This window comes from Metarhizium acridum, assembly GCF_019434415.1.
Source record: "Metarhizium acridum strain ARSEF 324 chromosome Unknown scaffold_72, whole genome shotgun sequence".
Classification (NCBI taxonomy): Eukaryota; Fungi; Ascomycota; class Sordariomycetes; order Hypocreales; family Clavicipitaceae; genus Metarhizium; species Metarhizium acridum.
This window is the reverse complement of record NW_027094019.1, coordinates 1,275,351-1,297,725: the sequence shown is the minus strand read 5'-3', so window position 1 is coordinate 1,297,725 and position 22,375 is coordinate 1,275,351. Positions and strand designations below refer to the sequence as shown.

Sequence of the window (22,375 nt, the reverse complement as noted above, 5' to 3'; positions counted from 1 at the left end):
CCATGAAGTGTTTCTCATCTGGTCAAGTGAAGCTTCATTTTTGCACACTTGACAATTCCAGCTCCCAAAAGTCCTTGATGCCACGGCCACTTTGGTCTAAATCCTTGTTGCGCCGCAGACCAGAGACAACGGCGTGTGGATGCCGATCCAGGTTCTGACCATTGCTCCAATAGGTGCTGCAATGGCGCGACGCACCATGCCTCATCCATCCTCACAATCCGCAAGTCAGATCGGTGCGTGTGTACGGAGTAGAGTCTTGTAAACCGTAGGCATTTCGCAGATCACTGCTATAGCTATGTGTCCGTGCAGTCTTGTACTTTGAAGGTTGCAAAGCTACCCATGAAAAACACCACGTTCCCGCCCACACGCCGATGAATTGAGCCGTGTTCAAGGACACCAGATACCACGATACCCACTCCAGCATCCCAGAAGGCCATTAATAATCCATTCCCTCAACTACACGCCAACTCTCGCCGGCCACTGCTTTCAACTCAAGACCCGACTCGAGTGCCATGCCCTCTGGGTGTCCATGTATCCATAATACTGTCTTTTTGCCTCATCTTGCAGTCCAATCGTTTACCCTCCAACCATGAGCCCAGGCCATGACGCCGAACCATCCCGGCAGTATCCGCCAGCAACAACTCCGGAAGAGCTCGACCACCTCGTCGAGGTCATCAAGGACTGGGCGATTGGCAATGGTCTCGCGGTTCGGACGCCGCCAGCGGTAATTTCTTCGGAAGCAGATCCAACCAGGATAACTGCTGTGCCCGCACCCGTGACGCTGTTTCCGACGGCCTTTCCCCGCCAGTCCTTCCTCCAAGGCCAGAAGGCGCAGAACGCATACAACGAGTTGTATGCTGCCGTGAGCAGAGATGAGAAATTCTTGGCAGATGTCGTGAAGCAGCAAGTTCACCGAACCACGCATCTCACGGGGTGACATATTGCTAACTCCTCCCGCCTAGGGTCGTTGATGGCGACGACTTTGTCCGTGATCTGTGGGCGGTTCACGAGACTGTCAAGTCAGAAGGATACACCCAGGTAAGCATCAACCGGGCCAAAAGAATTTTGACCAGACTGTCAACCCTTCCTAACTGGACAAGCCGCTTTCATTGGGTCTCTTCCGATCTGATTACATGGTACACGAGGACAAATCTAGCGAGTCGCCCGGGGCTCAAGCAAAACAGGTAGAATTCAACACCATTGCTGCATCGTTCGGCGGCCTATCCGTACATGCCTCCAACCTGCATGACTTTCTGGCAAAAACCGAGTATCCTCTCCTCGGCCAGCCCCTGGCCCCAGGGACCCTGGATCTTCCCGCAAACAACACTATCGACGGTTTGGCTGGCGGAATCGAGGCGGCTTATCATGCGTATGGCGGCTCCGAACTGGGACACGATAAATGCGTCATCTTTTTAGTCCAAGGCGGCGAGCGCAACGTCTTTGACCAGCGCCATCTGGAGTATCAAATTTCCAAGTCGTCGCCCACCATACCTGTCTTCCGGCTAGCCTTCACAGACATCATGAAACACACTGCCATTGCCAACAGTCCCAAGCGCCAGCTTCTCTATACTCTCCCCAGAAACATGAACAGGGTCTTTGAGGTGGCTGTTGTCTATATGCGGGGCGGCTACGGTCCCGACGACTATCCGGATCAGCAAACCTGGGATGCTAGATGTCATCTTGAACGCTCGCATGCCATCAAGTGCCCCACGGTCCTAACACAGGTAGCCGGCATCAAGAAAGTACAGCAGGTTCTTGCAACTCCTCGGCCTTCATCTGAGCCGTCGATCCTCAGTAAATTTATCAAGGATGACACGCCATCTGCCATTGCCCTATGGAACACATTCACCAACATTTACCCCATGGACACGTCGGATGTGGGCTTAGAGGCACGAAAGAAGGCTCTCGATCCCCAACAGTGCGTCGATTATGTTTTGAAGCCACAGAGAGAAGGGGGCGGAAACAACATTTACGGAAACGCAATTCCTGCGTTCTTGAAGACAGTGCCAGAGGCTCACTGGAATTCGTACATTCTAATGGAGCTTATTAAAGCGCCGGCCGAAAACAACTTCATCCTACGCAATGGAACCATTGAAAAGGGTCGAGTGATTTCCGAGCTCGGGGTATATGGGACGTGTCTTTGGAACCAAGAGACGGGAGAAGTCATTCGAAATGAACAGGCGGGCTGGTTACTCAGAACCAAGGGCGAAGAAAGCCAAGAGGGAGGCGTTGCTGCCGGATACGGTTGCATGGACAGCGTGTCGCTGACATGATGGCGCGTCATTGAGCCAGAGATGGAGACAGAAGCTGGAGCGCAAGATGCTCGGGATTCTACTTGCAAACATAGAGTTACTCGTCCGCAGCGCGTACATTTCAAATATATTAAATGTTGTTATGGCACTACATAGCCTGGTATCGCCCATATTTGTACAAGAGGAGTCTTACAGGTCCAATCCCAGTCGGAAAACACATAAACATCTGACAAAATGAAATGGAGAAAATTATGCAGAGCGGAGAGGAGGGGTCTCAATACGCAATGACCTTGGTTAGCCCCGTGTTGCATCCACCGTACTTGGCTGGTTTTATCTTGTCAGGAGCAGAGTTTTTTACTCGCTCTGGCCGGCGTTCTGGGGTCGCTTGAGAACTTCAATGCTGCCTGTAGTCATCGGTCAATAGAGGGGCCCTTGGGAAAAGGGAAACACCGATACGTACGCTGAACAATATTCAGGCCACTGCGAGTTTGGCCATTGGGGTCCTGGTAAGTGCTGATGGTAGCATCACCCTCAACGTAAACCATGGCACTGTGTTCACATAATTAGCAAGGCGAATCCTCCAACATGGCACGCCGCAGTGGGCCGAGCAGGCAAAAGTTTCAACGGGAGTGAAAACGGCAGGATTGCAAAGGAAGCGCAGGCAAAGCGACGTACCCCTTGGGCAGACTCAGCAAGAAGTCCTTTCGGGGACCCTCGGCAAAGCTAGTAACACGGAACCAGCTGGTCTGGCGGTTGTCCTTGGGGCCGGTGTTGCTGGCGACAGCGTACTTGAGGATCTCGCGACCGCTGCTGGTGGGCTGGATCTCGGGGGTATCAGCAAGATTGCCAATGATGGAGATGCGAGCAACGGATCGCGGCGAGGAGGTGCTGAAGGAGCGGGCAGCGCCAGCAGAGGCGACGGCGGCACGACGGAGCAGGAAGGACGACATTGTGGTTAGTCGGTTGTTTGCAGGGTCGAAATGGGGTTGCGATGGGCTATGGCGATGACGGGCGAAGAGACTAGTCGAGGGTGGGATGGGGTGCGTGAGTGCGAAGATGAAGCGAGCTCAAGTCTGCAGACGATTGATGTCAATTGATCAGCTGCGACGCGATGTCTGGAAGACATTGATGGACAACCAAATGGCCCCTTGCCCCTGCCCTGCCCTTGCCCTCAGGCTGCTGCTGCTTACATGTACATATGCTCAAGTGGTGCGGCACTGCTGGTAACCAATCCGCAGCTGCGCTGGAGGTGGCAGCGCAAGGTGGCGGTCGCGTCAGGCCGCATCAAGTCCCAAGCTATAGATTAATTTCTAACGGGTATAGCGACGAGCTTTGATTGGCCGCCCTTTCTCGATGCATAAAGTCACGAAATGATGGTCAATCTGGACGAATCGTGGGGTCTGCCATCGGCCATCTGCCAGTTGACCATTTATGCACTTGAACAAAGATATGTTGTTTCTACATGCCGGCCAAGAGGGAACAAAAAAACAATAGCGCAGTCTCCAATGCAAGCTCTGGCCTGATCTGTGCAATTCAGCCCCAAGGCTGTCTCTCCTTCAGAACTCGGCATTAGGAAGAAAAGGCCATTGAACTGTCTGTCAGGCGCCCGACCCCCCAAACGCAAAAAAAAACCTATTTCCACATTCTATATTCGGCTAAAGGGTGATCAAGATGCTCCCGCCCATTGAATCTCCAAGGCACCTACAAGGCGCCTCTGTTCTCGCCTTTCCCGGTGCGACGGTAAATAGCCTCCGCCATGCGCGGACAGATTCAAGCTCTGGTCCAATGGGATCCGTACCGCCCATCTGCCGAGACTACGTCGTAGTACTACGTACGTGCAATTGATCTCTTGCAGATGTTCTCTTCAAGCCGTGTTCTGCACAAACCAGACACCTAACGTGCGCGTTCCTGTTCGCCGCATGGAAGCCACTGTGGGTCTCTCCCGTCTCTGCCAGTGGACATGGCTTCCCGATTTGGGTGTCAATAGACTCCAGATGTCACGTCAATAGCCTCAGCTCTACTCGGCATGGCAGGCAAACTTCGACAACAGCCATTGTGAGCTAAAGGATCCTGCATCGGGTACTCCCGTTGCTTGTGAGGTATCTGAGGCAAATGGGCAGCTTGCTTCTTTTTTCTTGTTAATTTTGGTGGTGAGACTCTTGCCGTGATATTTGTTTGTATCTTTGTCATGGCCAGGCTGTGTTACTCACAATAAAGCCACCATGGGTTGAATCTTGTCATATCTCTTGCAAAGCAATATCCTTGTATTGGCTCAATAAGGAAGTTTGATCCTAGACATGCGTCCTACTGTCATCATGTATTCAATACTCTTTTGTCTTTTTGTCTCGTCTCATTGCCCACTGTCCCGAGTCTATAAGACTCCCCCTTCCGCGGGCAGTGATACAATGAATAGAATGTCTAACTTTTTGTGTACGGGTAGTCACAGAAGGAGAGGGAGCTTTGGTGAAGACACACTGTCAATTTCGGGCCTCCTTCCATCTCGTCCTTCTCGCGTTGGGATAAGCCGTGAGCTTGCTCTTCGTCATATCCTTCTTCATGATAAAAATCCCAATCCACCCCTTGTCAACAACTCCAGACATGGAGACATCACCACTTCATTCTCACCAGGCTCGCGGCCCAGTCACCGTCGTATCAAGTGCTCCGACCTTCCCTCCCTACACTACTCCGGCCTTGACCGCCAACCTAGTTTGTCGAGTCTTCCTCGCCGTTCTGGCCAACTTGGTCTGCCTCGTTCCGCTTCGCCTTTTGTACCGCAACGGCGAGCTTGCCGCAGTAGTGTTTATCCTGAATATCCAGATTAAGAACCTCGAGACAATCATAAACGCACTCATCTGGCGCAATGACGACATCATGTCATGGTGGGCTGGCTACGGCTGGTGTGATTTCGACGCCTACATCCACAACATCAGCATCGGACTTTTTGTCACCTGTCTGCTGGCCATCATGCGCAATCTGGCTCAGCAAGTTGGTTTGATGAGAGCCAATGCGCTTACAACGAGGGAGAGGCGTCGCCGCAACTTGATCCAAGCGCTCATCATCTTCCCCTTTCCCATCCTCCAGCTCGCATTGACTTGGCCACTTACCGCCCAGCGCTATTTGGTTGGCACGCTGATGGGGTGTAACTGGATACCGCATCCCTCTTGGCCATTTCTTGTCTTTTTTGTTTTGCCGCCTCCAATCTTTGCCTTGGTCACCACGGGATATGCTAGTAAGTGCTTCGTCAAGTGCCTCGCGAGGACGTGGGCTAACATATACATCCTCTCCTCCTCCTCCTTTCTAGTTCTTATTTACAAGAGATTTCGACAAGTTCACAAGACGACCGAAACAGCACTCTGCGGCAACCGCATAGCACAGCAGAGGAGCCAACGAACAAGAAGAAAACTCTATCTCATGGTCATTTCGATTCTCGTTCCGTTTCTCCCAATCGTCATTGCGCTGTCCGTACTCAACATTATGGAAATGCATGGCATTAAGCCATACAGCTACGATCAAGTTCATAACCATGCTTCCCCTTTCCCATGGAACACAATCATTTTCTTTCCTTCGAGTCGCATCAGTTGGACCTACATGAACAACTGTTACATCCCAATTGCCACCGCCATTCCTATTTTTGTCTTTTTCGGTCTCACCAAGGATGCCATCAACAACTACCGGCAGGTTTTCCTCCTCTTTGGCTTCGGTGCCATCTTTCCAGGTCTACACAACGAGTATGATCCCGACAGAACCGTGACTACGAGCGGAGGCTCCTTTGGATCTGGTCGCCTTCAGCAAACGCTGACTAGGTAATACATTCCCAGGCTTCTGTTTGTTTTCACATCATCATGAACCATCTGCTAACACCAACACCACTCAGCGTGCCATCAAAGGCCGAGATTCCCACCTCGTCCCATCCGTCCAGCCAGACCGTGTCCTTGGGAATCGAAGGTTCGTTGCGTCACGAACCAAGACAACCAGCTCCGCATTTCTCCATGGAGATTGAGCCAGCCAGTCAACCTACAAGGCTCCCTGGTAATGATCCCTTCCTATTCCGTACTCGCCATACCACTACTGTACCGGCCTTTCTGCGACGATGGTTCAAGGGGAAGAAAAGCCAGCAAAATGTCGAGGCTATATCACATCTAGGTCCAGTTCGGTCAAGCTCGCCTTTGACGAAAACCTGTTATGGACCAGGTCTGTCCGAAGCTAATGTCCAGACGACAGTCTGGTGTGGGGATGAAGGCGAGCCCGGCCCATCTGAGTCTGTACGGATTGCCAGGAAAGCAGCACCTAGGACTGTCCAGGTTCAAACAGCGGTATCACGAAAGACCGAAACTATCACAAACTAACATAATGTGTTACATGCAACGGATGGGTGGCCTTGCAAGATGACGGACGGTCGAAGGAGGATTTTGCTTTTGAATGTGGCATCGGACACGGGGACCACAGGCTGTATTTTTAGCTAGATGCCACGAAACAAGACGGATGGCAAATACACAAATCTTTTCTTTTTTTCATCTCATAAGATTGGCCTAATACTTCAAAAGTCAATTAGTTGAGTACCAGAGAATTAACATTGTCATATATTATCAGATGAGACCCATCATGCGGGCCGCGAAGCAGACAGTGAGAAACTCCGGTTCTATGCCATGTATCCAATCATACCACCTTTATGTACCGATTCACTGGACAAGTCAAGAGGATGTATGGTCCTTTTACATCATGTCCAGTTGTCACGCTCCTGCCCGCACTGGCTATCCTGGCTTGCCCGTCTCAGAATCCCACCCATTACGCCATGGTATCAAACAATTTGTAAATTCGTTCGGATCCGGGACAACAAACAAAATCAATCAAAGAATCAAGAGCAATCTTTGATCAGTACTTGCGCATTTCGACATCCGAAACGGCTAGTGTTCTTTCTCCGTATGATAAAATCATTAAAGTGAAAACAGTCGTCGCCGTGTTTGGATAGAAAAGGGAAGGAGTGAGACATGCAGCCATTCCTGCCTCATTTCCTGACTAGCGAGCGCTTCTCTGCATTTTCCGCATGGCCTCTCTGTGAGCGCCAAGCATGTCTCCGTTTCGCATTCGCTCGTCAAATGCACGGTCTGCATATTCTCTCTCCCGTTTTTGCATTTCTTTGTGTTGTGCTTCCGCCTCTTTCTGTCCCATGAGAACACTACGTTGTATTTCGATGTTGCGCTGCACTTCTGCCTCTCGGCCGCCGCCCAGTAAAGTCGATGGCCTGAACGGGGTTTCACGTCCTGAAGGCATTATAATTGGTGTCCCTGATCGGAGTTCCTGCTGCACGGACTGTCGGAAACTGGCCAGCTGAGCCTCTCGTGCGGACTGTGTGGGAAGAGTAGATGCTCTCTTGGGTTGGTGAGAGTTGAAGACGATGCTTTCAGAGCTCTCAAAGCCAGATGTGGGCTGGGAAGATGCCTTTGCGGATTGGGAGGGCGAGCGTGACAAGGACATCAAGCTGCTTTGGCGCATGATCTCCTTTCGTTGACTTAAAGGAACATCGTCAGGATCGGCCACGTTGAGAGCAGCAGCATACATGGGGTAGTTGAAGAGCGAGCCGGCGTCGCTGCCAGGTCCCTGGTGTGCGAATGTAGGCTCTGCCGTGCTCGACAACAGGCTTCCCTGAGACTTGCTTCGAAGGAACATTTCGCGTTGTCCGATGAGGGTTTGGGGACTTGAGTACGAAACTACGCCTGACGTTGGATTTCGTCCCAGTACTGTCGCCGGAGAACCGTCTAGTACAATTGCTGATGAGCTGTTCGAAGCTGGCTGTTGCTGCTCAGACGTTTCATTCCGGGCAATGGGGGAGTCCACACCTTGAAGAGAGTTCTCCTCAGCGATGGGCATGAAGTTAGATGTCGAGTGTCGAAGGCCAGAGGACTTTCGAAGAAGGGCTGCAGGCGCTATGACAGGTGACAATGGCTTTCGCTGTTCGACGGAAATTTCTACTCCTGTTGAAGATGACGGCGTTACAAGACGTGTGGGTGGTGGTAGGTCTTGTTTTGAGGAACGCTTGGCTATGTGAGTGTCGTTTCCCATGTCTGAAGCTTGAGACATTGATCGCCTAACGGCCGGCGCAGGAGCTCCATCCTTAGCTGTCTTCTGAAGCTCTTCAACATTGACGGGAGCAGCCTTCTCAGTACCATTTCTTGTCTCCTTGTTTGCTCTTCCAAGAGTAACTTGTAGTGCATCAGGTTCGGGACACTCAGCATTGCTTAAGTGCTTCGCCCACTCATTAGTTCTATAAGACATGGCGACTTTTGAAAGCGACCTGGGCAAGCGATGCTTGGTCAAGCTCACGGGTGTAGAAGAAGCCGTTGCAACTGACTTAGCTCGTTCCGAGGCTTCGGGAGGAATTAAGTCGGCACATGGTTCACCACCTAGCTCCACAGTCTTATCTTCTGACGTTGGTAATGTATCTCTAGGCTCAGTGATGCTATCTTCATTTGGCTCACTGATACCGACGACCGGGCTAGAGGCTGCTGTTGAAGTTGGACCAGACCTTGTTTTTGGTTTCGTCGACTTGAAACTGTGTCGTGATGTGTCACCTTTCTTGCCGAGCTGAGCATTGATCTCAATGCTCCGTCTATCCGTTTTGTCATTCTCATGGATATTGTGCAATTCATCATCACCAATGATCGAATGAAGGTTTCCTCCGCTGACGCTTTCATAGTCAATAGTAGCTGCCAAGGATCCTCCATCATCCTCAGGTCTGCGAGTCTTCTCCAAAACAAGTTCTTCAGTGCTCTCACCCGCATCGGAGGCTACATCGCCTTCTAAACCTCCTGTACGGCCAGATCTCTGAGAAAAGCTTCGAAGGAGTGTCGCAGACCCTTGAGATAGCCTCTTGACGAGAGACCTGTGCTTCAACGGTTCAGCAGCGGTCGCCTCCACGTCATCAGCAAAAGTGGCGATCGAAGATCGGTCTCCCTCGGACGCAGAATCAGCTGCTTCAGGAACAGTGAATGGCAATGGAACTACCTCAGGCACCTCCATCATAGTGTGAGCCTTGGGGGCGCGCTTGCCAGCCGTGGTTCCCTTTGAGTGCCGCTTCCCGTCTGTGGGCACATTTGCTTCGACACTTAAAGGTGCCTTTTCATCTAGTTGTTCTTCCTCAATATCCGTCGTCGACTCAGGCACGTCATCAGCAGCGACCCGAACCGTAATTTTTCCTTCGCCGGTGTCTTCAGTGGCCATTAATCCGTCCAGTCCGTTTCTCGACGAGTCCGACTCCGACATGTCTGCCATTTCGATAACGTCGCCAGAAGTGCGTTGCTTGGATTCAACATAACTGGGCCGGAGTCTCTTTTCGCTTCCCGCATCTCCAAAATCAGTTGCACGAGATTCGGTGATGCTGTTGCTCGTGCCATCTCCATATGCTCGCTCCCATTGCTGCCGTTCCCGAGCATTCATCTCTTCAATATGGCGCCCGACATTTTCTTCCTCATTTTCCAAATTGCGTTGATCCTCAGCGCGTTCAGCGGCCCTCTTTTCTCTCTTCTCACGCACAATTCTCCACAGTTTGATCTGCGAAATTATGCCAACTAAGAAGATGATTATCACAGCTGCGGTCTCGACTCGGATGCCCTTCGTCACGGGATAGGTATCCGCGCCAAGGGGGAATAGGTTGTCGTTGATGTCCCATACATAGGCCCAGAATTCTTTGAGGCCAGCCCGGCTAAAGCAATCGATACCTAAAATAGTGATTGTAGAACCTCCGAAGGATATCATGAAAATGAGGGCCCAATCCCGTGTCCATCGGCTGAAATAGAATGCAAATCCAACCATTGTAAAGACTGCAATAAATATGGCTTTGGAGACAACTGCGTGCAACAGTCCACCGGGAACCAAACAGAGAAGCCACATACTAATGCAAAATCCACCCAAGGCACATCCAAATCCTTCGGTAAGTTCCTTGAAAAACATTGCTGCAGCGCCAACAACGCAACCTGACATGACCACAGCAACAACGTACCCGCCTTGCAATGCGTTACTGACGGGAACATTCATAACGTACACGATTAACACTGATATGCTAAGCGCTGTCATATACGCAGTGGAGAAGAATGTGTAGATCCATCTGTTCTTGATTCCAACCAGTGTGTAAATCACTCCGGTTACGAGCATAATGACGCCTGCGACTCCCCAGCCGGGAGTGAGTTGGGGCGGCAGTGGCAGTTGACCGTCAGGTATCGTTGCTGGTTAGAAAAGTCAGCTTTTAGGGGAGAACTATCCAGTCATACCACACGGGTTCTCATACCGTTCAAGAATGTGGAATTGTCCAACGGTCCATCAGTAGCAGTGGTGAGCGGCAGAGTGCTCGTCGGACGGTGTGTCGAGGTTGGCGCGTCGGTAATGGTGCCACTCGATGTCGACGAAGGCGAATCCCCCCCTCTTTCTTTTGGGTCCTTCCCATCACCGTCTATTCGAGCAGAATCGGTCCCTTTCGGTGCCGATGAAGATGAGGCTGGTATGGTTGTAGGTGTCGGATTATCATCCCTCTTAACAACATCAAAACTCTGCGAAACTACACTCTGGATGATCAAGGCCAAACACAGCAAAGCCCACAGGCCCGCTGCTTTAGGGAGCATGGTTGAGTCGAGATTACCAAGATTGTCAGAGACTGAGACGGGGTAGATTTCGCCGGGTAATACTCACACCAGCTTACATGAGCCTGTGAAGCATGATCGAGAGTCCCGGACTCAATTGTGGAAAGAAAGGGACAAGCAGTGAGGTCCAAAATAAAAATAAAGAATGACACACCCGGCAAGTCCTTCAAAAGGCCAGAGGGAAAGGGGAGGAGAAAAGGTTGGTTACTACGCCCCTGGGGTTGTATATGTTGCTAACAGCAAGACAATGTGCTCTGCGAACAGCTGGTAGGAGGAAGAGACTAGTCCATGAAACAGACGACGACGACGAGCGAGGAGGCAACATACGAATAATGAAAACTTATTGCTTAGGTCGAAAGGGAAAAAAGTAAAGAGTGTAGCACTCGGCGATCTTGCAACGAATAAGCAAAAGGGACGGGTGCATAAACACAACCGATACGCCAAAGAAAGACAGAGGAGAGAATTGGAGGTTGGCTATAGGCTGGGCGACCAGCTTTTCTCAGACCCATGGCCATCTCCAGAAGACAAATCAGTTACTCTATTACCGGATCTAGGACTGCATTGGCGTCATCCAAGCGTCAAGACGAACAACTGAAAGTGAAAACAACCCCGGTTCAAACGGGCGAGTGGTCAGGTCACAAGGCGATGGCATCCGGCCGCAGGTTGTAGGGCCAATTTCCCAGCTGGGGTTCCAGTGGAGTTCACCATGTGGATGACGGGCATGAGCATAGACGGTGGTAGGACAGGTACTCGACAGAGCGGGCGGAGCGTCTCATTTGTCCACATGCTAATGCTCCTTGCTCGCAGGTTACACAATGATGGAAGGTTCACGGTGGTTCGTTCCCACGTTGCGGGATTGGCATGATGTTGAAAGACTTTGTTCGGTCGGTATGGGGGGTATGGCTCTCACAAGAAACGCCTGCTTCTCTACTTGGAGCACCAAGCACCTCATCGCTCATACCAGATGCTGGCTCTGCACCCACGGCCTCTAAATTGATACAGCCCAACTAGCGACGTCGTCCCCATGCGAGGCCAGGCCAACCTCGATCGGCAAAGACAGGGGCAGTTCCCAAAAAGCAGCTGGCCCTGTACAATACAAATCATCAGTTGTCTCCGTAAGTACGAAGTAGTACGGAGTACCATCAAGTCGGCAGGCAGTGGAGTCCTTTGGTATCCCCATACAATAGGCGATGTTGGCAGTCCGCCGGGCTGGACCGATGTGTGGCATATCCATCCATGTCTCCAACAGCAGGGATGCCAGAGAATACACTACCGGAGGGCCGACAGATAGTAACTTAGTAGCAGTTTTTTATGGATTGGTCCTAACCTGCCGGGCTGCCCGCCACTCAACCATTTGAGCGCTCATGATCGCTAGCTCAGGTACAAGCGTATGCGCCAAGTTGCGCCACACATTTCTACCTTACGAGTGTGACATCCTTTCCGGAAAGGAGGGTTTTATTAGCGACTCGAAAGGCGACCAAAGGATGCCTTGGTGGTGTGGTGTGACTGGACAACGATTGCTGGTATCGTCACAGCCTCGCAGAGAGCGATGCAATGGCGTCAACAGTTCCCGCAAGATGGGCATCAAACACATTAATAAACACGTCGCCTGCTTCACACATGTGTTGCAGAGTAACAATATGGCAGATAGTATGGTTGTTCCATGTCTGTCTCAGTTAGCAAATCCCCGCGACGCAGTCGGATCTTCTCGTTTCAATCATCACGGTCTACGGAGTAGTAGTGAAGCAGCAACGACAAATTCCCCTCCTGCTCCATTTATATGCACGGAGTACAACGCGGAGTACATTTACGGAGTGTGGCCTGGTTATGGAGCATCATGCATCTGAGTTCTCTTGGATTAGCCGTTTGAAGTCTCCGAATCCGGACTCATAGGCACTCAATTGCCAGTTGGCTCGGGGCTAGCAAATCCAGATGTGACGGCACGTACTCCATTGCGCACGACTCGAGAAGAGCATCGCCAATCTCGACCCGGTACCAATGAAGGGCATTCGGGACATTTTTGCTCAGAGGTTCACTGTTAATAAAAACAAATACATCACATGAGTATGCTCTATCAACGATACAACTCTGGCCATGCAGAAGACTTATAACGGTAGAAACGGAAAAGCAAGCTCGACCTATCCATCCGAGCAGTGTCTATTAGTCTGAAGACGGCTAAGACGCGTCTCGCAGGGGTCTGGTGCCGGCGTGGTAGTGCTTTCTTTTATCATGACCCTTGTCAACGTCCCTTTCATCAGGTAGCCAACAGCCCTCAATGACTCTTTGACGTTTTCGCCTCAGCCTCGACCCTGGCAATGTTATGCGTGTGGCAGATGGCCGCTCTGGCCAGATCACGGTCTGTCTACTCACGGCAGTGTCCTCCTTAATTTTTCACCAGCTGAAGCTTTTGCAGTTCCCGAACCAACAGCCTGGCCTCAGCTGCTCGCCAGTGGTTTGTTGCGGTTAGCTCTCTATGAACTTGGGGCCTGAGTGGCAACAGACATACCTCAACCAAGTAAAGGAGAAGAAGAAGAAATGAAGAAGAAGAAGGAACTAATAGAAATTGATATGGACGGCTCCGTGAGATAACGCTGGCAACTAGCAGAATGGTTCGTACGATCCAAAGCAGCTCTCCACTTACAACAGATACTTACTAGTTAGCTACATCTGCACCCCGTGCCGCTCAGTCCATGCTCTTTGCAATGCAATTATCGAGTGCTAATAGAGGAGTCGCTGCTTGCGCCTTTGCCAGATTTGTACTCCGCACGCGACAAGACTTGCTCGAAATTTGACGACACATTAAGCATGCACACCGCCGCCCCGTAAGCAAGACGGCACCTGCCCGGGCAGTTTTGGGGCTGACGTACGGAGTATTACACAGGTGAAGGCGTCCGCCTGTCCAACTCCGGCGCTTTGCATTGGAGAAACAGGAAAATTTCCACGTCCGCGAAATTAAAGAGGGACTTTCAGGCTTTGTGGGATAGGAATAGCACTCTCTTGGCTCCGTAGTGCTCCATGTGCCATCCGTTCCCATTGAGAGATGGCGACAGGCCACGGCTCGCATGCCACATCCCTGCTCATAGAACCATCCGAGATACGACTCCTGGTCCCCCGTCCGGCTTCCCGATCGAATTGACTTCATGGATGCGCTTGACAACCCGGAAGTCCCGCGCAACCAGGCTCAGGACGCTGTTGGTGGCTTCTCTACGGAACACCTATCAACGGCAACGCGTTGTTAAATTAAAATGACCCACTTGAGAACGCGCTACGAGACGATCCCACGCTAGATGTCCTTCAGCTCGACTCGTCGCGATCGACGATGGTGGTCGACGGCATGGTAACTTACGGCCAACGCATATAGTCTTGCACAATACGGGATACCTGAACCTACGAGGTTTTGATCCGAGAGATGTCGCATCGGCCTCGCCGTGGCTGTGTACCTCGAATCGCTATTATCGTCGTCTGTACGGAGTATTTCGCTGACGGGTTGTCGTGCATGTGTGCTTTTGTCATACGCACGAAAACAACTCTTGGCCGCACAAGCAATCAAGTGATGCGGTATAGATGTGCCCCAGCAGCTAATGATTTCAGTGCCATGCTCTAGGCTACGACTGTGTTACAAACCGCATGATAGAGTTTGAGCTACCTGCTCCATACTGAGAACTCGGAGTGACTCGAAGAAGGCACACAACCGTTGTCAGCGTCCCGAATACCCCGATTGAGGCTGGCAATAATTTCCAGCCCGCCGGGAGGTTCCATTAGAGTGAACTTTTGTTGCCAGCCAATGTGGTTTGACATCGCCCACCTGTGCTTGAGTACCTAGGTAGCTACCCAGCACCATCCCAAGCCCTTCGTCATGCGAGCTGTCCAAGTCATTTGGGACCCAGGGGGCACAGAGCTTGCCGAGAGGAATTTCTATCCGAACTTCAAACCCCCTCCGCGAGGAAAGAGAAATTATGAGGATCCTTGGTGCCCGAACCTCATCTGGTTAGCACATCGCAGTGCGTTCAATACTCGTGCGCCCGCACTCGACTCTACCTTGGACGCCAGCCAGGCAAATCGCAAGGCCACCTTTTCTAGCAATATGCAATGCGTGTCTCGGGCAGCTGTCACGATCGTTGACGTGTTTCTTATCCTAATTTTTCTTCTTGAAGGGAAAAAAAAAATGACTCCATATTGTCGTCAACCTGGGCGTCGTTGTTCGTGGCCGGCTGCACGAGCTCCACGTGCGTCATTGCACAAAGGATCAAGCCTGTGATCACGGCAGGCGTTCAATTGTCGGGCAAGTGGTGGTCTTCAGCGAAGGACCAGGTTGGCTCGGATCGACACCGTGATAATGCAAGTCTAGAACAGAACACAGAAGAGAACTCTGCATATGCCGGTGCTCCATACAATGCGTATACTTGGCATATTATACGGACAACGTAGCTACGATATGTCACAAAAGACGTGGCGAGTCTCGGCGACTAAGTGTGCAGCATATACGCCGTGGTCTCAGGCAAAATATGGCTTTTTTTTTTGGCCCGGGGCCAAGTACGCAGTATACGTCGATAATGGGCATGCTCCGTACGTATCCTAGCATCACAAATTATTATGCAGGCGACGAAATGCAGGGGCCCCAAATACGCCACATTATCACAAGAACCACAGCCTGTGCTTCTCAGGGTAGCTTTCTTCAACCAGCGGGGCAATTTCAGTGACCCTTCTGAGTCATTAGCAAGTCACTGACATAGGTCACGAGGGGTTGGGCAATCAGCATAATTACATTTTTATCATTCATTTGAATGGGCCGATTCTCGGAATGTCTTAGCCTTGGAGAAGACACGCGAGATTACTGATGAAGACGACGAATTAGAAGGTGTATTTCTTGTTTATAACGCTTTGGCGCCAAGTCGTCAGTACGACGTAAGACGTTGAAAAATTTCCTCATTCTCCCTGAAGTAAAACACTCCGTCACTCCGTCACTCCGATATCGTTTCCGGTGGTATCATGATTTGCTCTCCCAACAATGTCGCATGTACACAGTGGTCTGCGGGGATAATATAATTCGCCAATAAAACAGAAAGTCACAAAGAAAGAAGAAAGGGAAAAAGGGAAAAGCAACACGCTAGAAACCCTGATCATGTGTGTAGGCGGGCAATATGCCATGTCATTTAGGCCCTTTAGGCCAGGCCCAATGGGTGAATGAAAGTGAGCACTTTTCATCTCTTCATAACACGAGGCGGTACTCTGTCCCCGTTATATCTGGGTGGCAACTGTTTGGCGCTCCTCGGCGTGCGGCCTGGTTTCCCGGCAGTGGGAGCCTTTTTGTTAAGATTAATTAGAGCGATGAGAGCGCGGAGTGGTAGTGTGATGACTTGGAGAATGGCGTTAAAGGGGAACAGGACGATGGCAACAAGCCAATCGACTGTTCGGGCCAGGACACTCTTGGAGCTGCTGTTCTTGGCTGCCACTGCGGCAAGGGCAATTGCATCGTCCATTCGTGAATCGAGCGCCTGGAATCGAGAATCCGTCTGGTACTGAAGCATGGGTGCCTTCTTTTCATATCTACGGACTGCTCGGTTGAGCGCGTCGAGTTCCGGTTGGATGGCGTTGCGCACATCCCGCACCATACTGGCCTTTTCTTCTGCCTGCACGGGGTCGAGTCCGCCGCTCTGCTGTCGAACAAATTCGTCGGCCAGGGATCGCGCCTCCAGTCTGCTGAGTCGCTCAATCATGTCTTGGATCTGTGCGCCTGTCTGGGTAGGCGAGGGAAAAGGGTTCCCGTGAACGATTCTTTGCAGGTGAAGAGTTCTCGACTGTACGAGCTTGAGCGCATGCGAAAAGGCCCGCAGCTCAGAAATAAGGAGGAAGATGGTGAGGTTATAGTTTGAGACGAGTCCTTCGGATGGTCGGCTGAGTTGTGCCCTGATGTAGTGGAGTAAATATGCGCTCAGAGGGGGGAAGAGAAAGCACGAAAAGAGGGCCAGCAGCTCGTGCATGTATAGTTCTCGAAGAGCTGCTTGCTGTTGCGGGGTTGTGCCGCCGTCTTTTCCCCTTTTACTTTGTGCTGCCGTCGTCGGGCCGTTTTGCTTTGGTGTTTCCTCTTCTTCAGGGACAATGTCCAGATTGGTAGTCTTACTAGTGGCGTCGGCAGAAGCGCGATGACGATCGTCGTCATCTGCCTCCACGGCGGTTTTGGTAGGTGCCTCTTGGTGTATGCGAACTTGTTGCGCTGCATGATACCAGGCCCTGACAAGAGAACAATATAGTCAGCACTTGTAGTTACGTCCAAGTTGAGCCAGATGAACCCCCGCCGTTCACCAATGGGCCCAGGTTTGTGCTCATGACGTACCATGGCTGCGTCACGGACCAGTGAAGGAACACACCCGACAAGCCCAACAACATGACGTCTGTGATGACGGAGTGGCCATTTTTAAACAAGGCCCCCGCGATGGCTGGCACCAAAGCAAAGGCCAGCGATAGCGGCGCCAGCGATGACGATTCTGGACTCGACAGTTCTTGACTGGTTTGGGCTCTGGGGTTGAGTATATCGCGAGCCTCGCCGAGGCTGTAGTCGGAGAAGTTGGAGCTCCGACGGGGTAGGCCTGGGGACATGCCGTCAAAGGACGCCTCGGATCGACCGTTATGAGACTTTTGTCGCAACGACGGGCCGTCGTCCATGGTCTTGGCACGGCGGATGGCCTGCCCGGGAGGGACATTGCTGGCATTGATGTCCGTGGCCAACGCTGTCGACTTGGTGGTGATGTTGCCGTTGGAAGCGGCTGCGGGTCGTTTGGGCGCCGGCGACGTCGGCCGATTGTCGTCGAGCATTGTCGCGCTCGTCTCTGACTTCTTCGTGTAAAGGAGGGAGTAGGCGGTGGCAGGAACATGGGCCGGGGCGAAAAGGAAGAGACACGAGGTCTCAACTATCCCAAGGGCTGAACGAAGGGAGAGGGAGCGGACGGATGTTGTGCAGTCAGCCCGCGTCGGCGCCGGGGCTGACTTGGTTGACGTCTTTGAATTGTCAAGTCAACATTTCTTGTAGAGTGCCGACCCGACCTAATAGGCAAGGTCGACTGGCGCGTGTCCCAGAACGGCAAATGGACTTGACATCTGGACGTTTGGACATCTGGACCCAGCCCCCGCCGCGCTCCCGTGCTCCAGTGCTCCGCTTGACAACAGCCAGCCACAGCCAGCCGAGCTCGCTAACTGCTTCGGCGCCTGCTTGCCGGCCTGCCGAGCGTTGTAGAATCTGGGGTAGATGCGTCGTCCCTTCCCTTTTCGTTACTCGTCGGGATGGCAGAGGAAGCCACAGCATCACCTATACGGAAGGAGGAGCTGCTAGTACTGGACATTTGAGACGAGAGTTTGCGTGGGAATGGCGGGGAGTTGTCTCCAAACACTCAAGTGCCAATTCACTTTGCCCGACGACGAGACAATCCAACAGTAAAGCATGTGCTGCTGGTCCCAACCTCAGGTGGCTTGGGATTAGGACGGGAGCAGGGCATCTGGAACCAGCAGACAGCTGCCAAGCAACTTCTGAGACGGCATCTTCGTCCCGGTCGGCGATCTTGAAGCTGCACGGAGTATCTGCAAGTAATATTTCATGGTAGTACAACTGCTACCCTATAATTTGTGTGGATCAAGTTGGGCATTCAGTCCCCTCTCATAACATGACTGTTTATTCAGACTAATGGCGTTGGTGCATGAAATACATCACGCCGGGCTATAGCGTCGTTTTTCCCCCTACACCCTCATCCCGTCTGATCGGATCAATCCGTACCAAGGGGGCTTGGCGCCGTCAGACTTGTCGTGACGCACGCCAAACCGTCAAACTGAAAACAGAAACCGGGACGCTGTACGCCCGGCATAGACCAAGGCAGAGCACGGGGTCAAGAGAGGGAGGAGAAAACAACAAGGAGAAAACAAGGACACAAATCAAAGTTATTGGTACAGTGGTACTCCCGATTTTTGCCATTCATTGGGCCGCTCCGTGCATGCTCGCACCAGGAACCCCGGTCATGACGGCAGCAGAAACAAACTCGAACCACAATTTGCAAGATGGCCTCAGTACACAGACGTCTTTTTTCTTGCCTCTGAAATTGGCCTTGTTGGATTCGCCTTGTTCAATTGGCCCAGGTCATGCGGGTCACGGAGCTTGTTCAATTTTGAACCAGCTGAATAGTACTCACGTCACCAACTGTCAAGGCCCTGTTGGGAAAGAACCGAACAATTTGCACTGGTGGCCATGTTGCCAAATCGTCGCGACGGGGCCATTAGGGGCTTGGAAGGGGGTGCCGTGGTTGAAATGCTGGACAATGCCCATGATTCAAAATCTCACCCAACGCCCACTATTAGCTAGCGTTTTTATTTTTATTTTTATTTTTTATTTTCACTGTTTAGACTGGCAACCTTCTCTTCCTTGGCCATACTTGTGCTCTTTGCTGCTGGACCGTTGCGAGTGGAAGGACGAGTTCGTCGAGCGAGCAATTCGATGCTGGTTGTCCCCGTGGATGCAACCATTACTATTCCTGATCCCATCCAGGCCCTGGCATATATTGAGCCATTATAGGCCTGGCCTTTTTCTCTCTTTCGAACCGCCCTCGCATTGTCTCACCACACACACTCTCTCCATGACATTGCCCTCAGGTTCGCGCTGAGACTTGGAACTGAGATTTGGCGCTGATGCTGGCGTTGGCGCGCGGGGCCCGAAGCCTGAAGCCTCAAGTGCTGAGTCAGAACATTGAAGCCTGCGACGCGCGGCATTGACGCTGTTGTGGCACTGAGCGGAGCGGTCCATAGCGGTCGAGTCCACAGCGGTAGTGGGAGCGGCAGCGGTGGCAGCGGTGACAACAGCAGTGGCCGCGGTGGCCCGGGGCCCGTCTGGCACGCCTCAAGCGCTGTCGATACTCCCTCCTCCGTATGTCCCCCGTGTTCTGGCCGTTCTGGCGGCGAAAACCTCGTTCCCAGCTCCCGGACGAACACACCACCGCCAACACCACTATCCCAATTGGCCCTCTCGACACTTCTGCCGCATCAACACATCCGCCTCGCGAGCCTCACGCCCAGACACTGCTGGGCCCGGACCCAGCCAGCCAAACCAGCCAGGGCGTCGACGTGCGTGGAGACGCAGCCCAAGCACCACCGCCAGCACCACCGCTAGCACCACCTTCTCCCATTGCCGCAACCACCAGCGGCTCCAGGCCAGCGCCTTCCCTCATCACCCCTGAGCGCCCTGAGCACCGCCGTCCTCGCGGCCGTGCCGATCCAGACTCTCTCACGACGCCGATCCCATTCCCGCCATCTTCCTCCCCAACACAGACGCCCGCCCGAGACAAGCCGGCCAACCGTCGCCTAAAGGCTCATTCCCAGCAACCTGCCTATCCTCTGGCTTCACTCGACCACGCCGCAGAGCCTGCTGCTGCAGCCGTGGCAGCCTTGAACCCGCCGCAACCCTCCGTGCATGGCCAGGTTTACAAGTCGAGCCTCATACAGTCCCCGTTTCGCCCTCGCACCAGGGCGACAACCGACCCTGCTCACCGACTTCGACGGCTTCCTGCGGCGCGCCTCTGGAATCCGACCAACTCTACGCCCCGACTTCCCCCGCCCCAAAAGCGTCGACCGTCGTCACCGCCCTTTCCCGCATTGCCTCTGAAGCACCCTGCGCTCGACAGATCCCTGGATATACGTGACCCCGTCACCACCGGTGCTGGCGATTACCCGCTCCTGACCTTATCCGAACAACGGCGGTCGAGGTATTCACAGTCTACGCCCCTGGGTTTTCAACTTGAGCTCGGCGGAACGAGCGATCACAGAATTAGTCTTCCGCGGTCCGTTCGAGCATCGTATGAGGGAAAACGTTCCGTGCACCGCACATCAACGCATTTGGGAGCAACAGCGGAACAAGGCCACGACCAACACATCGAAGAAGCTTCTGTTGCTTATCCTTCAGCAAAAAGTAAAGGCAAGCAGAAGGCAACCATGGCGCCAGAGAGTGAGGATGCGAGGAGGCCATACTCCAAGGATCTCGAGCGGGGTCCGGATGTTATGGACCATCGGGCCTCTAATATTTCGGCCGGGGAAGGCATTGGATCTGCCCTCTCTTCGTCCAACTCGTCAATTATGGGAGAGGATGTGCAACCAGACGCCGGTGAGGAATGGGGGCCTCAGCATCCATGCTTCCCTCATCTGAACCCGCATGTTCCTCTCGACTCGGTCGAATACGCGACTACGCGAATAATTCGTGTCAAGAGAGATTGGCTTGTGGCTGGTGACCTGGCTCCGACGTTTTCCAACCTATACCCTGAAATCCTGGACCCAGCAGGTGTTTCCGAGCAAGAGTTTAGACGGGTCATTGAAAAGCTGAATGGAGAGCTGATACCTGTATTTGACCCCTTCACGTTTCGGAACGTGCTCGATAGCGTCCTTGGACTCGTGACTGGCTGGTTGTGGGATGACTTTGGTCTGACGGCTGCCAAATCACGGCTGAATAATCTCGAGAAGTGGATTGAGAGGTGGAATCAAGAGATGGAGAAGACCATGGCATCCGAGGAGGGCATTATTCCACCAAAGTTGATTCCGCTTCGACAAACAGGGTACATGACTGTGAGTGTGGAACATGCCGTTATGAGTCCCCAGCTATTATTTTCTGACAACTTGTTCTAGCTTGACATACAGATACCGGATCCCGAGATTGCTCCAGCACCAAGTACTATCGGCGCGGGCGAGTCGCGGACTGCCTTACCGATGGAGCCGGCTCCTGCTATCACCGCTTGATGGCCCGGGCTGTAGACATAATTGACGTGAGCGCTACCGGAGAGATCACCACTGGCACATTGCCCGCCGTCCCCGGTTTATCAATGCCAAACGAGGACAAGAGCTTTGGGGCCGCACAGCCCCCGATAAATTAGAAGGGGATTATTTGATTTTTTTAGTTGGCGAACTGCATATAATTTGTTTGTTTGTAGAATATTGATACCACCAGCATGTACGAATATTAGCAAGGCGCTGCTGAGAGGGACAGGTGATGTTAAAATCTTTATATATGTATATCTGTAAATGGTTGTCACATGGCAAAGTTGGCCCTTAGCATGGTTTATTGACGACGTTTGATACGTCGACAAATTTGATTGGCCATGGAAGCCAAGCCTGCAAATCTCATCTTGAGCGCAGGGAAGCTTTAAAAAAGAACGCTGAAAGATGTGACATCAAATACCATTCGTTTTGCATAAGCCCGACGTTGAGCATGGGAAGAAACAAGAAGACACGGTCATTGTCCCGCTTCCGCGTCGGCGTCACAACTGAATGGCACAGCGACGGTGCGGCTGTATTGGAAAACGCACAACCGACGTCCAGAGCTGTCCAAATACCACCTTGTGCAGTCCTATGACCACTTTTCCCTGCGGGCTTGACTGTGTTTCTGGCACGCGTCTGGACCACGAATGGCAACAACACAGCGACGGAAATGATAACCAGCGGGCATAACGTCTTCCCAAACAGGAAGTCGGAATG

General features: G+C 52.4%; 6 protein-coding genes across 8 annotated transcripts; 3 read left to right on the top strand and 3 right to left on the bottom strand.

Annotated features, from left to right (window-relative positions):
* Nucleotides 1-49: 49 nt before the first annotated feature.
* Nucleotides 50-2,420, top strand: J3458_007177 (uncharacterized protein). Of its 2 annotated transcripts, XM_066119242.1 has the most exons (3): nt 50-903; nt 963-1,038; nt 1,101-2,420. In XM_066119242.1, the coding sequence occupies exons 1-3, from the start codon at nt 590-592 to the stop codon at nt 2,271-2,273; spliced, it is 1,563 nt and encodes a 520-aa protein (XP_065975879.1). In that variant the 5' UTR covers nt 50-589; the 3' UTR covers nt 2,274-2,420. The 2 variants fall into 2 exon arrangements, with proteins under 2 accessions (XP_065975879.1, XP_065975878.1); XM_066119241.1 differs by having other exon boundaries at nt 622-1,038.
* On the bottom strand, nt 2,407-3,383 carry RIM1 (ssDNA-binding protein, mitochondrial). The gene is made up of 3 exons (XM_007808758.2): nt 2,928-3,383; nt 2,713-2,801; nt 2,407-2,656 (listed from the first exon to the last, which is right to left on the bottom strand). Exons 1-3 carry the CDS (start codon nt 3,200-3,202, stop codon nt 2,607-2,609), a joined length of 414 nt encoding a protein of 137 aa, XP_007806949.1. The 5' UTR covers nt 3,203-3,383; the 3' UTR covers nt 2,407-2,606.
* A 1,467-nt stretch (nt 3,384-4,850) lies between these two features.
* Nucleotides 4,851-6,609, top strand: J3458_007175 (uncharacterized protein; the record flags this gene model as incomplete). The annotated part of the gene is made up of 3 exons (XM_007808759.2): nt 4,851-5,481; nt 5,554-6,055; nt 6,127-6,609. 3 exons carry the CDS (start codon nt 4,851-4,853, stop codon nt 6,596-6,598), a joined length of 1,605 nt encoding a protein of 534 aa, XP_007806950.2. The 3' UTR covers nt 6,599-6,609.
* On the bottom strand, nt 6,186-11,409 carry J3458_007174 (uncharacterized protein). 2 transcript variants are annotated; one of them, XM_007808760.2, is made up of 2 exons: nt 10,534-11,409; nt 6,186-10,471 (listed from the first exon to the last, which is right to left on the bottom strand). In XM_007808760.2, exons 1-2 carry the CDS (start codon nt 10,862-10,864, stop codon nt 7,269-7,271), a joined length of 3,534 nt encoding a protein of 1,177 aa, XP_007806951.2. In that variant the 5' UTR covers nt 10,865-11,409; the 3' UTR covers nt 6,186-7,268. The 2 variants fall into 2 exon arrangements, with proteins under 2 accessions (XP_007806951.2, XP_065975877.1); XM_066119240.1 differs by having other exon boundaries at nt 6,391-11,409.
* Nucleotides 11,410-14,124: 2,715 nt separating this feature from the next.
* J3458_007173 (uncharacterized protein) lies at nt 14,125-17,906 on the bottom strand. Its single transcript, XM_007808761.2, has 2 exons — nt 17,217-17,906; nt 14,125-17,113 (listed from the first exon to the last, which is right to left on the bottom strand). The coding sequence occupies exons 1-2, from the start codon at nt 17,693-17,695 to the stop codon at nt 16,084-16,086; spliced, it is 1,509 nt and encodes a 502-aa protein (XP_007806952.2). The 5' UTR covers nt 17,696-17,906; the 3' UTR covers nt 14,125-16,083.
* Nucleotides 17,907-19,786: 1,880 nt separating this feature from the next.
* Nucleotides 19,787-21,640, top strand: J3458_007172 (uncharacterized protein; the record flags this gene model as incomplete). Its single annotated transcript, XM_007808762.1, has 2 exons — nt 19,787-21,469; nt 21,530-21,640. The coding sequence occupies 2 exons, from the start codon at nt 19,787-19,789 to the stop codon at nt 21,638-21,640; spliced, it is 1,794 nt and encodes a 597-aa protein (XP_007806953.1).
* Between the last annotated feature and the right edge of the window lie 735 nt (nt 21,641-22,375).